Genomic DNA, 16,464 nt, shown 5'->3' on the forward strand with positions numbered 1-16,464 from the left:
GGAGAAAATAATACAAAAATAAACAGCAATACAAATTATGTTGAACTAAGCATGACCTTTGAAAAAGGAAGAAACATAATGTGTATCTTATCACATTATTCTGTGATAAGATATTCAGAATATCTTATCACACTCCTCTATGAAAGATTAAAATAATCTCAATATTTGTCACTTATTTAAGCAAACAGGTACAGCTTACTCTGACCAAACATCACTTTGTCTACTTATGTTCTACAGTATTATGGAAAGATAGAACATCACATTTATACAGGTTGTGCAAAGTCATTTCCCCCCTTTTTAAAAATTAATTTCATTTATTTTTTAAATTTTTATTGAATTTTGGGGGTCACATTGGTTAATAAAATTGTATAGGTTTCAGGTGTACAATTCAATAATACATGATCAATGTATTATATTGTGTGTTCATTGCCCAAACTCAAGTCTCCTTTCATCACCATTTATCTCCCCTCCTACGCTCTTCTACCTCCCCCCACCTGCCATCATTTCCCTCTGGTAATCACCATACTGTTATCTGTGCCTATGAGTTTTTTCACTTAATCCCTTACATTTCTGACCAGCACATCAAAGTCCCCCCCAGTCCCTCAACAGCTGTCAGTCTGTTCTCTGCATCTATGAGTCTGTTTCTCTTTGTTTATTTTGTTCATTAGATTTCACATATAAGTCCAATCATATGGTATTTGTTTATCTCTGACTAGCTTATTTCACTTAGCATAATCTCCCCGGGTCTATCTACGTTGTCACAAAAGGTAAGATTTCCTTCTTTTTAATAGCTAAGTAGTATTCCATTGTGTAAATTTACCACAGTTTTTTTATCCACTCATCTTCTTATGGGCACCCGGGATGCTTCCAAATTTTGGCTATTGTAAATAATGCTGTTATGAACATAGGGTGCATATATGCTTTTGAATCAGTGTTTTAGGTTTCTTCAGGTATATTCCCAGAAGTACAATCTCTGGGTGATAAGAGAGTTCTATTATTAATATTTTAAGAAAACTTCATACTGTTCTTCCACAGTGGATACATCAATCTGTATTACTACCAACAGTGCACAGAGGTTCCCCTTTCTCCACATCCTCTCCAATACTTGCTGTTTGTTGATTTATTGATGATACACATTCTGACAGGTGTGAGGTTATATATCTTGTGGTTTTAATTTGTATCTATGATGATTAGTGATTTGATCATCTTTTCAGATACCTATTTTCCATCTGTATGACCTCTTTGGAGAAGTGTCTATTTATGTCCTTCACTCATTTTTTAATTGGATATTTGTATATTTTTGGTGTTGAGTTTTATAAGTCCTTTATAATTTTTGGATATTAACCCCTTATCAGATACAACATTGGAGAATATGTTCTTCCATTTGGTGGGCTGAATTTCCATTTTGTTGATAGTTTTCTTTGCTATGCAAAACTTTTTAATTTAATATAGTCCTATTTGTTTATTTTTTCTTTTGTTTCCCTTGCCTGAGGAGACATATCAGAAAAATATTGCTATAAGGAATGTCTGAGATTTTATGGCCTATGATTTCTTCTACTGTTTTTATGGTTTAGAGTTTTCCATTAAAGTCTTTAAGTCATTTTGACTTTATTCTTGTCTATGGTGTAAGAAAGTGGTCTAATTTCATTTTTCTTGCATGTATTCATCCAATTTTTTCCAACATCATTTATTGGAAAGTAAATAGGCTTTATCCTATTGTATGTTCTTGACTCTTTTGTCAAAAAGTAATTGACCATAAAAGCATGAATTTATTTGTGGGCTCTCTATTTTATTCCATTGTCCTATATGTCAGTTTTATTGCTAGTACCATGCTGTTTTGATTAATATGGCTTTATAGTATAGTTTGATGCCTGGTAGCATAATTCCTTCAACTTTGTTCTTCTTTCTCAAAATTGCTGCAGCTAGTTGGGATATTTTTGGAGTATTTGTTCTAGTTCTGTGAAATATGCCATTGGTTACTTGATAAGAATTATCTTGAATCTATAGATTGTTTTGGGTAGTATGGACATTTCAATGATGTTTTAGGTGTTCCTAACCATAAACATGGTATGTAACTTCCACTTAATTTTGTCATCTTCAATTTCTTTCTTCAGTGTCTTATACTTTTCTAATACAGGTCTTTACTTAAATTAATTCCAAGGTATTATTTCTAATGCAATTGTAAGTGGTATTGTTTTTTTAGTTTCTATTTCTAGTAGTTCATTATTGATATATAAAAATGCAACTGATTTCTGGATGTTAATTTTATATCCTGCTACTTTACTGAATCCATTTATCAGGTAGGGTACTTCTTTGGTATAATCTTTAGGTTTCTCTATATACAGGATCCTGTCACCTGCAATAATGAGAGTTTTACTTCTTCCTTTCCAATTTTGATGCCTTTTATTATTTTCTTCTCTTCTAATTGCTGTGGCTAAAACTTCTAGTACTATATTGAATAAGTGGTGAAAATGGATATCCCTGTCTTGTTCCTGATCTTAAGGAAAACACTTTTAGTTTTGGCACATTGAGTATGGTGTTTGCAATAGGTTTTTGTCATAAAAGGCCTTTATCATGTTTAGGTATGTTCCCTCTAATCACACTTTGCTGAGAGTTTTTATCAAAATGGGTGCTGGATTTAATCACATGCTTTTTCTGCATGTATCGATATGGTCATGTGACTTGTATTCTTCATTTTGTTTATGTGGTGTATAACATTTATTGTTTTATAGATATTGTACCAACCTTGCATACCTGGAGAAAACCCACTTGATCATGGTTTATGATGTTTTTAGTATTTCATGTATTGCTGGCTCATATTTTGTTGACAATTTTGGCATCTATGTTCATCTGGGCTATTGGCCTGTAATTTTCTTTCTTTCTAGTGTCTGTCTGGTTTTGGAATTAAGACCATACTGGCCTCAAAATATGATCTTGGGAGTCTTCGCTCTTTTAAATTTTTTGAATCACTTTGAGGACAGGTGTTAGTTCGTGTTTTAAGGTTTGGTGAAATTTACCTGTGAAGCCATCCAGTCCAAGGCTTTTGTTTGTTGGAAGTTTTCTGATTACTGTTTCAATTTCACTAATTTTAATCTGTCTATTCAGATTTTCTGATCCTGATTTAGTTTTGGAAGATTGTATGTTTCTAGGAATTTATCCATTTTGCCCAGGTTGTCCAATTTGTTGGCATAGAGCTGTTTGTAACATTTTCTAACAATCCTTTGTATTTCTGCGGAGTTGTTGTTATTTCTCCTCTTTCATTTCTGACTTTATTTATTTGGGCTCCCACTCTTTTTTTCTTTATGACACTGGTTAATAGTTTGTTAATTTGCTTAACTTGTCATAGAACTATTTCTTGGATCCATTAATCCCTGTATCATTTTTTACTCTATTTCATCTACATGTTTTGATCTTTATGATTTCTTTCCTTCTACTCACTTTGGGCTTTGTTTCTTGTCCTTTTTCTTGTTCCTGCCAGTATAAATTTAGATTGTTTATTTGAGATTTTTCTTGTTTCTTGAGGTAACCTGTAAGACTATGAATTTCCCCTGCAGGACTACTTTTGCTGTGTCCCGTACAATTTGGTTTGTTATGTTCTCATTTCCATGTTTCAAAGTATCTCCCTTCATCTCTTTTTTAACCCATTTATTGTTTAGTAACATGTTATTTAGCTTCCATGTGTTTGTGTATTTTTCAGGTTTTTTTTCATGTGATCAATTTCTAGTTTCATACTATTATGGTGAGAGAAGATGCTTGATATGATTTCAATCTTATTAAACTTATTGAGGCATATTTTGTGTCCTAACATGTGGTCTATCCTATAAAATGTTTCAGGTGTACTTGAAAAATGTATATTGTGCTGCTTTGTGATGAAATGCTCTGAAGATATGAAATCCATCTGATCTAGTTTGTCATTTAAAGCTGCTGTTTCAGGGTTGGTTTTCTGTCTGTAAAATCTATCCATTGATATCAGTGGGGCATTAAAATCACTTCCTGTGAGTTTACTACTGTTGATCTCTCCCTTTATGTGCATCAAGATTTGCTTTACATATTTAGGTGTTCCTATGTTGTGTGCACATGTGTTTACAAAGATTATATCTTCTTATTAGATTGATTGCTCTTTTTTCCCCTATGCAGTGCCCTTTTTTATCTTTTATAATAGCCTTTGTTTTAAAGTCTATTTTGTGTAATATAAGTATTGTTACCCTAGCTTCTAAAAAATTTTCATTTGCATAAAATACCTTTTCCATACCCTTACTCTTAGTCTGGGTGTATATTTCATTCTGAGGTTGATCTCTTGTAGACAGTGCATATATGGGTCTTGTTTCTTATCCATTCAGCTACCTTTTGTCTTTTTATTGAAGCAGGAGTCCATTCATTAATTTTCATTCATTAATTGGCTGATTCTTGTCTGAGCTCTGATTGGAGATCAGCCCTGCAACCTTGGTGTAGGGGGTGGCACTCTAACTACCTGAGCTACCTGGCTAGGGACCCTGAGAGTTTTTTCTTAAAGATCAAGAATAAAAACTGAAAATAATTATTGGAAATGTTTGCATGCTTGGGATTTTTTTATTTCAAACATTTTGGGGGCTATGGTCTCTCTCAAACAATTGGGAAGCACTGTTATAAATATATCTCATTCAAATAAAATGAGGGAACATATCATTTGCCTCTGAAAATTGCCATATCTATTTAGATGTCATTTATCAGCTATTCAGTGAAAAGAATGAGGCAGAAACAGGGGCAGACATAAATCTGAGCCCAGAGGTTTCTGAAAGAAAAAGAAGTATTTCTGTAAGTGTTACTTCACATGGAGTTAATACAACAGAATACAACTATTTTTAACAATTAGTATAAATCCTAGCACATAAGGTATAAATACTCAAAATATTTTAAAATCCTCAAGAGTAAGATATCTTTAAAAATAATAAGTAGTCAATGTTCAGAAATTAATGGCATTTTTGTACACTAACAATAAACTATCAGAAAGAGAAACTAAGAAAAAAACTCATTTCCTATAGAAACAACAAAAAAATGAAGTGCCTAGGAATAAATTTAACCAAGGTGGTAAAAGTATAATTTTCCTTGGAAAACTATAGAACACTGAAGAAAGAATTTGAGGAAGATACAGATAAATGACAGTATATACCATTTTCATGGATTAGAAGAATTAACATCATTAAAATGTCCATACTCCCCAAAGCAATCTATAGATTCAATGCAATGCCTATTAAAATGCCAATGGCATATTTCACAGATCTAGAATAAATATTTCAAAAATTTATATTCAGTCAAAAAAGACCTTGAATAGCCTCAGCAATCTTAAGACAGTGGAACAAAATTAGAGGGATCACAATACCTGGTATCAAACTGTACTACAAGGCCACTGTAATCGAAACAGTCCAGTACAGGCATAAGAACAGAAACAGAGATCACTGGAACAGAACAGAGAGCCCAGAAATAAACCCAAGTCTCTATGGTATTAGAGACTATTTATCAAATATATAAATATTTGATAAAGGGGGGCATGAGCATAAAATAGAGTAAAAATAGCCTTTTCTTTTTTTTTAAATTTTTATTGTTATTCAGTTACAGTTGTCTGCCTTTTCTCCCCATCCCTCCACCCCACCCCAGCCAAACCCACCTCCCTCCCCCACCCCCACCCTCCCCCTTGATTTTGTCAATGTGTCCTTTATAGTAGCTCCTGTAATCCCCTCTTCTCACTGTCCCTCCCTACTCCCCCCTGGCTATTGATAGATTGTTCTTAACTTCAATGTCTCTGGTTATATTTTGTTTGCTTTTTTCTTCTGTTGATTATGTTCTAGTTAAAGGTGAGATCATATGGTATTTGTCCCTCACTGTCTGGCTTATTTCACTTAGCATAATGCTCTCCACTTCCATCCATGCTGTTGCAAAAGGTATAAGCTCCTTCTTTCTCTCTGCTGTATAGAATTCCATTGTGTAAATATACCATAGTTTTTTTGATCCACTCATTTGTTGATGGGCACTTAGGTTGCTTCTAGTACTTGGCTATTGTAAATTGTGCTGCTATGAACATTGGGGTGCACAGGTTCTTTTGGATTGGTGTTTCAGGGTTCTTAGGGTATAATCCCAGCAGCGGAATTGCTGGGTCAAAAGGCAGTTCCATTTTTAGTTTTCTGAGGAAATTCCATACTGTTTTCCACAGTGGCCTTTTCAATAAATGGTATTGGGAGAACTGGACTGGTACATGCAAAAAATGAAACTAGACCACCAATTTAGGCCATACACCAGAATAAGTTCAAAATGGATAAAAGACTTAATAAGTCATAATACCATAAAAGTCCTAGTGGAAAACATAAGCAGTAACATTTCAAATATCCCACACAGCAATATTTTTGCTGATATATCTCTTAGGGCAAGGGAAATAAAGGAAAAAAAATAAACAAATGGACTACATCAAATTAAAAAGTTTCTGCACAGCTAAAGAAACCATCATCAAAATGAAAAGGGAACTGACTTAATGGGATAACATATTTGTCAGTGTATGAAGAACTCATGTATAAAGAAGTCATACAATTCAACACCAGGAAAATGAACAATCCAATTAAAAAATGGGCAAAAGATCTGAATAGACACTTCTCCAAGGAGGACATACAGATGGCCTATAGACCTATGGAAAGATGCTCAACATCACTAGCCATTAGAGAGATGCAGATTGAAATGACAATGAGATATCACCTCACAACTGTCAGCATGGCCATCATTAATAAATCAACAAACAACAAGTGTTGGCATGGATGTGGAGGAAAGGGAATCATAGTGCACTGTTGGTGGGAATGCAGACTGGTGCAACCACTGTGGAAAACAGTACGAGGTTTTCTCAAAAAATTAAAAATGAAACTGCTTTTTGACCCAGCAATTCCATTGCTTGGAATATACCCTAAGAATCCTGAAACACCAACTCAAAAGAACTTATGCACCCTATGTTCTTAGCAGCACCACACACAAGAGCCAAGTGTTGGAAAAAGCCGAAGTGCTCATCAGTATATGAATGGATTCAAAAACTATGGTACATTTACACAGTGGAATACTATGCAGCAGAAAGAAAGAAGGAGCTCCTACCATTTGGGACAGCACGGTTGGAACTGGAGAGCATGTGCTAAGTGAAATAAACCATCAGTGAAAGACAAATAACATATGATCTCACTTATAAGAGGAATTTAATGAACAAAAGGAACTAATGAGCAAAATAGAACCAGAGACATGGAAACATGGAAGACTGACAGCTGCCAGAAGAAAGGACACAAGAGGAAAGGATAAAAAGAAGGGGAGGGATTAGTTAAAAAACATGTGTAAATGACCCATGGACATAGATGACGGTGTGGGGATTGACTGTGGGAGTGGGGGTGGGCGGGTGGAGGAGGGCAAAGGGGAAAATTGGGACAACTGTAGTAAAATAAAGAAGAATTTTAAAAAGTAAAAAAATAGTAAAAGAAGTAGAAGTATAAATTTGCCAAGATTAATTAAACTAGTGAGAAATATTTCTAAATCTTCTAAGGAAACGTTGAGTCATTAGTGCCGTGCAGATTCTTTTATCAGTATTTTTGCCATAATAAACCATAATAAACAGTTACATTTATATACTTACACATAGCGAGCTGTGGCTGCATTTTGTTTTGCTCACTGTGTATCTTCTAGAGAGCAAGAGTATGCTTTACAGAAGTGTATTTAAACTGATGACAACAGATACTATACTTGATCTTAGCCAAAAGGCAGAGAAGCGATACAAAAGTGTGTCTAAAAACAAAATACCTCATTCTTATCACTATTTCACATTGAGCCGGAGCAAATCATTTATAGATGGCTCAGGACTTAACCCATTTTGCTGCATTTTGAAACAAAAAAAAGGTAAAAAACACCCTGTGTTAATATGCCTGGCCAGTGGTAATATATTTTACAAGCTTGAACCCCAAAATGTGCTGTGCTTTCAAGTTATTGTTTAAATTGTCTGGGGGTGCAGGTTTTGGGAACACATTATTGATTTCCCCATACTTATGATCTCTATACATTTTATATTTAATCTTTAGTGGAGAGCTTTTTGCCTTTACCTTGAGCTGTGTGTGTACTAGGCCATAAAATCGAGTGATGACCCAGTGGAATCAATGGGCACACTAAAGAGATTCCAAAAACTGGTTCGGACCAAAAAAGCCAGGGCCTCCACACTGGATGAGATGAAACCTCCATCAATAAATCTCCATAAGTAATAATTCAATGAGCTGCTAAAAAATACTCTGGGTAAGAATTGGTATAGCATATATTAATAAAGGCCATTTTTATAAAGCCTTAAAGTCATCATTAAACATTTGGTTTATTTTTAATTGCCAAGTTAAATGTGAAAGATATTCCCTCCCTATTGCTGAATTTTGCCTTACACCTATGCCCCACCCCATTCCTCCCTCCCTTCGAGACCAAGCAAAGGGATAGTGTGAGAGAAAGCCATGGGTGATGGTCAGCAGGACACTAAGGGTCAGTCCCATTCCTTGGCCATAGAAAACAATAGTTTTTTGTTAATGTGAGTGGAGCAAGTTGAAGTGTCATGACATGCAACTTTGATATCTATTTATTAAAAATGTCCTATTAGTCATAATCTTTTGTTTACACCAGTTAAATATTTGAACACAAAAGGGTCGATCACATGGTACAATTTACTATGAGTAATATGTATTTCTATTTTCTGTAACTGGTTTACATATAACTAGAATGTTCATCAGACCTTTCACTACATGTAAATATAGGTCTCACTAATCAACTTTGTAGTATTAAAGAAATGTCTTTTACTTTTGTTTTCTCAGTCTTGCTCTCAGTTTTGCAAAATATTTAACTATGAGATATACTGCATGCATAAATCTTTTTGCAGATTGATATTAAAATGTAAAATTTTAGAATACCAATAGGATTTCAGCCCATATTTACTGAGGTTTCATTCTTTAAAGGCAAAGATTTTATTTGCTTCTTTATGTTGCTCTCTTACACACATGACCTCCAAAAATTATAAATATATAAGAATAGATGCATGCCGTAACAAGCTTAGAAGATGTGGGGAATTTTTGCAATAGTTTTTTTCTCAAGTATCATTCAGTATACTATTTGCAGGTGGCTGTCAGTCGTTCCAGTCAAACTGACTTTCATCATTAAGTATGATTAAACAGATTTTAAAATATTTTAAACATTCACTGAGTCACACCAGCCAGGGCCTTTATTTACTTATTTATTTATTTATTTATTTAAAGACCTTATATGTACGATCCATGGACATGAACTAAGGGGGGTGGAATGCTGGTGGGAGTGGAGCTGTAGGGTGGAGGGGAATAAAGGGGAGAAAAAATGGGACAACTATAATAGCATAATCAGTAAAATATATTTTAAATATATTAAAAATTCAAAAAGTTTTAGGTAAATAAATCTCTCTTTACAAAACAAATCATTTAATATACAAAACACTTTCAAAAATGCTACTATAAATTATTTTGTTAAGTTAATTGACTTTCTGCTTTATTCTCTGGTATTTATTCATTTGTTATATAAAACAAAGCATAATATTCATAATTCCTACACATACAAAATTATTGCACTTACTTGCCAACTTACTTTTCTTTATCACTCAGAAGTTGAAGATACAACCTTGGCTTCCTGTATGAAATTATCCAAATCTCAAGAAAAGAACGTTAATAATGTTAGCACAGGGAAGAAAGAAAAAATAGAGTTCAGATTGGATTCTCTGTCTTCATCACGGGTTAGATCCAACACTTCAACTGGTTGCAACTTGGCAGAAATGTTATCTCACAATGAAGGTGAAGTTCAGATGTACAACAATTGGAAGCCTTTTCCAGAAAAAAACACTCTGGACACGTGCTGATTTGGAAATTGCCCAAGTAGGACCCAGGGACAACTGTTTTTGCCGTAATCACCACCCACGGCTCAAGTCTTCTTGTACAGATACGGATCTCCCACTTTTGTGGGGTAAGTCTGTAAACTACAGAAATGTATCCTCTTATCTGGATGTTTGTGCTGACAGGAAAAAAACAGATAACCAAAGTGCTAATCAGTCAAATATATCAGTGTCAGGCAAGTTACCAGAGCTAGACTTATCTTTCCAAGTACCAATGCAGTTCTTGTGACTTTTGTTATCATGTTACTGAAATATGTATTTCTGCTTTCTTTTTTTTAATGTTTTGATTCTTTTTATTTTATTCTTTTCCCATTACAATGTATCCTCCTTATGCCTTCTCCTATCCACACTCACAACCTCCTTCCCACTCATAATCACACTGTGTCAGTCCGTGGGTTCCCTTTATTTTTTCACTCGACCCCTCCACTCCCACATCACCCACTCCCACCCCCCACCCAATTAGGCAGCCTGCTCTCTTATCTGCAAGTCTGTCTCTATTTTGCTTGTTACTTTAGTTTGTTCATTAGATTCCACATAAATGAAATCATATGGTACTTGTCTTTTTTTTTTGACTGACTTATTTTACTTAGGATAAAGTTCTCCAGGTCTATCCATGCCATCACAAAGGGTAAAATCTTCTTTATTTTTCTTACGGAAGAATAGTATTCTGTTGTGTAAATGTATCATAGCTGTTTTATCCACTCAACTACTGATGGACACTGGGGCTGCTTCTAATTCTTGGCTATTGTAAATAAAGCTACAATAAACATAAGGATGCATATACTCTTGAATTAGTGTTACAGATTTCTTCAGATGACTTCCCAGAAGTGGAATCTCTGGGTTATTAAGGGAGTTCTATTTTTAGCGTTTTGAGGTAATTCCATAATGCTTTCCACAGAGACTGCACCAGTCAGCATTCCTACTAACAATGCACAGGAGTTCTGCTTTCTCCACATCTCACCAGCACTTGTTTGTTGATTTATTGATGGTAGCCATCTGAAAGGTGTGAGGTGATATCCCATTGTGGTTTTAATTTTCATCTCTCTGATGATTAGTGTCATTGAGCATCTTTTTATATGTCTATTGGCCATCTGTGTCTCTTCTTTGGAGAAGGGTCTATTCAAGTCCTTCGTCCATTTTTTTTACATTGGATTGACTGTTACTTTGGTGTTGAGATTTTAAAAGTTCTTTATGAATTTTGGACAACCCCATTGTCACATGTATCATTGAATATATTCTCTTGTTCAGTGGGTTGTCAATGCATTTTGTTGATGGTTTCCTTTGCTGTGAAAAATCTTTTTAGTTTGATGTAGTCCCATTCATTTATTTTTTTGCTTCCCTTGCCTGAGGAGATATATCAAAAAAATATTGCTATGAGAAATGTCCAAGATTTTACTGCTTACGTTTTCTTCTAAGATTTTTACAGTTTCAAGTCTAACATTTAAGTCATTAATCCATTTGAAGTTTATTCTCATGTGTGATGTGAAAAGATGGTCTAGTTATATAGTTTTTTGCATGCATCTGTCTCATTTTCCCAACACCTTTTTAAAAATAAACTGTCTTTAGCTCATTGTATATGCTTGCTTTGTCTGCCAAGTATTAATTGACTGACTATAAAAGCATGGGTATATTTCTGGACTCTCTATCCTGTTTCATTGAACTATATGTATGTTTTTATGCCAGTACCACACTGTTTTGGTTACTGTGGCTTATAGTATAGTTTGATATTAGGTAGCATGACCTCCTACTTTATTTTTCTTTCTCAAGATCTTGGTTGCTATTCAGGGTCTTTCGTGTTTCCATATAAATTTTTGGAATATTTGTACTAGTTCTATGAAATACATTACTGGTATTTTGATAAGAATTGCATTGAATCTATAGATTACTTGGGGTAGTATGGACATTTTAATGATGTTAATTCTTCCTATCCATGAACACAGTATATGCTCCCACTTATTTGTGTCTTCTTCAATGTATTTCTTCAGTATCTTATAATTTCCAAGCTAAGGTCTTTTACATTCTTGGTGAAATTTGTTCCTAGGTATTTTATTCTTTTTGAAAAAATAGTGAATAGGATTGTTTTCATAATTTCACTTTCTGACAGTTCAGTTTTGGTATGCAAAAAAACAACTGATATCTGGATATTAATTTTGTATCCTGATACTTTACTAAATTCATTTATCAGTTATTGTAGTTTCTTGGTAGAATCCTTAGGGTTCTCTGTATACAGTATCAAGTCATCTGCAAATAATGAAAGATTTAGTCCTTCCTTTCTAATTTAGATGCCTTTTACTTCTCCTTCTTGTCTGCTTAGTTGAGGCAGAACTTCCAGTACTGTGCTGAATGAGAATAGTGAGGGTGGGAATCCCTGTCTTGTTTCTGATCACACAGAGAACACTTGTAGTTTTTGCCCATTGAGTATGATGTTGGCTGTGGGTGTGTCTTACATGGTCTTTATTATGTTGAGGTATGTTCCCTCTATTCCCACTTTGTTGAGAGTTTTTATCATAAATGGATGCTGAATTTAATCAAATGCTTTTCCTGCATCTATGCCTATGATCTTGTGGTTTATATCCTTCATTTTGTTTATGTGGTGTACTATGCTTATTGATTTGCAGATACTGTAACCACTTTGCATTCCAGAAAAAAATCCCACTTGACCATGGTGTAAGATTTTTTTTATGTATTGCTGTATTCATTTTAATAATATTTTGTTAGGGATTTTAGCATCTCTGTTCATCAGGGATATTGACTTATAATTTTTTTTCTTTGTAGGGTCTATATCTGGTTTTGGAATTAGGATGATACTGACCTCATAAAATGAACTTGAGAGTCTTTTCTCTTCTTGAATTTTTTGGAATAGTTTGAGAAGAGCTATTAGTTCTTTGAATGGTGAAATTTACCTATGAAATTATCCAATCCAGGGCTTTAGTTTGTTGAGTTTTTTTTGATTATGGCTTCAATTTCACTAATTTTAATCTGTCTATTCAGATTCTCTGATTCATCCTGATTTAGTTTTGGAAGACTGTATGTTTCTAGGAATTTATCCATTTTGTCCAGTTTGTTGGAATGGAGTTGTTTGTAACATTTTCTTATAGTCCTTTGTATATGTTTGATGTCAGATGTTACTTCTCCTCTTTCATTTATGATTTCATTTCTTTGGGTCCTCTATTTTTTTTTTATGATGAGTCTGGTTAAAGGTTTGTCAATCTTGTTTATCTTTTTAAAAAAAACAGCTCTTGGATTTATTGATCTTTTGTGTTGTTTCTTTTTAGACTATTATTGTTCTGATCTTTATTATTTCCTTTTTTCTACTCACTTTTGTCTTTGCTTCTTGTTCTTTTTCAAGTTGTGTAAAGTTAGATTATTCCTTTGTGCCTTTTCTTTTTTCTTGAAATAGGCCTGTTATGCTATGAATTTCCCTCTAAGGATAGCTTTCCCTGTGTCCTACAGATTTTGGGTTGTTGTGTTTTCATTTTCATTTGTTTCAAGGTATCATTTGTTTCTTCCTTGATTTCATTGTTAACCCATTCATTGTTTAATAATATGTTATTTAGCCTCCGTGTATTTTTTCAGTGTTCTTCTTGTCATCGATTCCTAGTTTGATAGTATTATGGTCAGAGAAGATGCTGATATGATTTCAGTCTTCTTAAATTTATTGAGACTTGTTTTGTCTCCTAACATGTGGTCTATCCTAGAAAATGTTTCATGTGCACTTGAAAAGTATGTATATTCTGCTGCTTTGGGGTGAAATGCTCTGAAGATATCAATTAAATCCATTTGATCTAGTGTGTCATTTAAGGCCACTGTCTCCTTGTTAATTTTCTGTCTGGATGATCTATCCACTGATGTCAATAGGGCGTTAAAATCCCCTACATATGTAGGTGCTTCTATTTTTGGTCCATAAATGTTTACTAGGGTTATGTCTTCTTGTTGGACTGTTCCCTTTATAATTATGTAGTGTCCCTCTCTGTCTCTCACCATAGCCTTGCTTTTAAAGTCTATTTTGGCAGAAATAATTATTGGTGCTCAGTTTCCTTTCCTTTTTAATTTTTATAAAATATCTTTTCTATACCTTTACGTTTAGTCTTTGTGCATCTTTCATTCTGTGGTGGTTTTCTTGTAGACACCATATATACAGGTCTTGTTTCCTTATCCACTAAGCTACCCTATGTCTTTGATTAGAGGATTTAAGCCATTTACATTTAAAGTGATTATTGATAGATATGTATTTATTGTCATTTTTTTCTGAATTAGTATCTGATTTTTTATTTTTCTTCATCTTAAAGCCAGCTCTTTAATATTTGTTGTAATACTGGTTTCATGGTAACAAACTCCTTTAGCTTTTTTCCCCTCTGGGAAGCTCTTTTTTCTGCTACAATTTTAAATGATAGCCTTGCTGGGTAAAGTAGCCTTGGTTGTAGGTTCTTGCTTTTTATCACATCTCTGCTGGCACTTTTTATATTTTGTGCCAATTCCTTCTGGCCTGCAATGCTTCTGTTGAAAAATCTGATTACAGTCTTATGGGAGCTCCCACATAAGTAACAAACTGTTTTTCTCTTGTAGCTATTAAGATTCTCTCTCTGTGTTTAAACTTCACCATTTTAATTATGCTGTGTCTTGGTGTGGACCTTTTTGTGTCTATCATGTTTGAGACTCTGTGCTTTCTGGACTCGTGTGTCTTTTAACTTCACCAGGTTAAGGAAGTTTTTGGTCATTATTTCTTCAAATGGTTCTCAATCTCTTACTCTCTCTTTTTCTGCTCTGCTACACCTATGATATAGATGTTGTTACACTTCCTATCAGTCCCTGAAACTATCCATATTTTATTTATTTATTTATTTATTTATTGCTCTGATTGGGTGTTTTTATTTTTACTTTGTCTTCTAAGTGGCTGATTTGATCCTATGCTTCATCTAACCTACAATATATTCCTTCCAGTGCATTATTTATTTCAGATATTGCAAACTTTATTTCTGAATGGTATTTTTTTTACAGTTTCTATGTCTTTTTTCATGCTGTTGAGCATCCTTATAATCATTACTTTGAATTCTGTATATGATAAATTTTTAGCCTCCATTTCTTTTAGCTTTTCTTCTGGAGAATTCTCTTGTTCTCTCATTTGGGGCCTGTTTCTTTTTCTTTCCATTTTGTCTGCCTTTTTGCATTTGTTTCTATGTATTGGGTAGATCTGCAAAGATTCTGTTACAGACCTATGTTAGGTGCTGCCTATGACTGGCCCTGGGCAACCTGTTTGGAGCTATTGGTGATCCAAGGCTTGTGGTTCCCTCTGCTGGGCCTGGGTGCATGCAGAGAAAATCAAGCTGTGCACCAGGTTGGATTTTACCTGCACTGGGCCCAGCAGAGGGTCAGCTAAAATCTCAAAGCACCCAAAGATCCACAGCTGCCTGAAGGTTGTTTGTTATGCTTAGTCACTAAGAGAGCTGTGGGCTATACTCCTCCGCGGGGTTTAAGCTCCACAGTGTGGTGCAAGAGGTAATCCTGCAGGTGGAGCTATTGTTTCCCCTCAGGCTGATGCTGCTTGGAGGGGAGTGCTCTGCTGGAAAAAGGTGACTCTCTGGTATAGGGAATGACAGTACAGGGATACTGGTGGCTGACACTTCAGCTCTCTTCCCAGAGCCAGCAATCCCAGACTGGGCTCCAGTCTGCTCTGCTTTACCCCCACTAGAGCCCAGGATCTTTGGCCCTTTAAGGGTGTGGCTGTGTCTCTAACCTCTCTCCCTGATGGAAAGAAACTCTACTGCTTTTCAGAGCCAGATGTTATTTGGGTGCCTTTCCTGGTTCTGCTTTCCAGGCTGGGGAGCTTGGAGGGGGGTTTAAACTGTACACTTCTCCGGGGGAATCCCCCTGGCCACTGAACTATCCCTGTGGAACTTCAGCTGCTGCATTTTCTACCAGTCTCGATGTGGTGATATGGTTTCTTCTGTAAGTTCCTGATTTGAAGGCTTTACTCCAGCTAGTCTTCAGTTGGTTATTCAGGATGATTTTTGTATAATTTTGTTGTATTTCCAATTTGGTCCTGGGAGAAGGTTACTGTAGCTTCCACCTACTCTGCTGCCATCTTGGGTGGATCTCTTGCATATATTTCTTTGTGTTCAAAGAAATTACTGCAAAATATTTTCTGAGGAGTTTTTTTAATCAAGGGAATATTTGGGATGGCAATTCAGATTAAAAAATCTGCATTGAATTGTCTAAATAATTGCTATTATCATGATGTTTTACTAACAAATAATAGTTAATTTAAATGAGCACTTTCTGTTGGCTGCAATTCTCCTAAGCACTTTACATTACTATTTCTTTTCAATCTCTCATCAGCCCTGTAAAACATGGAGTATTGTTCTAATATTAATTACTTCCATTTAACAATTAAGAAAAATGAGGCACAAAAAAGTTAATAATAGGTTCAAGGTCACAAAGTTCACATGAAGTGAAGCTAAGATCAGGGACTTAAATGGTCTTATGCAGATACCTTGCTTTTACCTAGCACATTATAGTGCTTCCCAAATACTAAG

General features: G+C 34.8%; 1 protein-coding gene and 1 pseudogene across 1 annotated transcript in view; one reads left to right on the plus strand and one right to left on the minus strand.

Annotated features, from left to right (window-relative positions):
• The window catches only part of SAMSN1 (SAM domain, SH3 domain and nuclear localization signals 1), a 156,472-nt gene that overhangs the window by 56,455 nt on the left and 83,553 nt on the right, over positions 1-16,464 (plus strand). The window contains 3 exon segments of the mRNA XM_045200072.2: positions 8,112-8,238; positions 9,648-9,874; positions 9,876-10,006. Of these exon segments, the coding sequence (XP_045056007.2) occupies positions 8,112-8,238; positions 9,648-9,874; positions 9,876-10,006 (485 nt within the window).
• LOC112310135 (U2 spliceosomal RNA) lies at positions 7,621-7,767 on the minus strand (annotated as a pseudogene).

This window comes from Desmodus rotundus, chromosome 2 (assembly GCF_022682495.2).
Source record: "Desmodus rotundus isolate HL8 chromosome 2, HLdesRot8A.1, whole genome shotgun sequence".
NCBI lineage: Eukaryota > Metazoa > Chordata > Mammalia > Chiroptera > Phyllostomidae > Desmodus > Desmodus rotundus.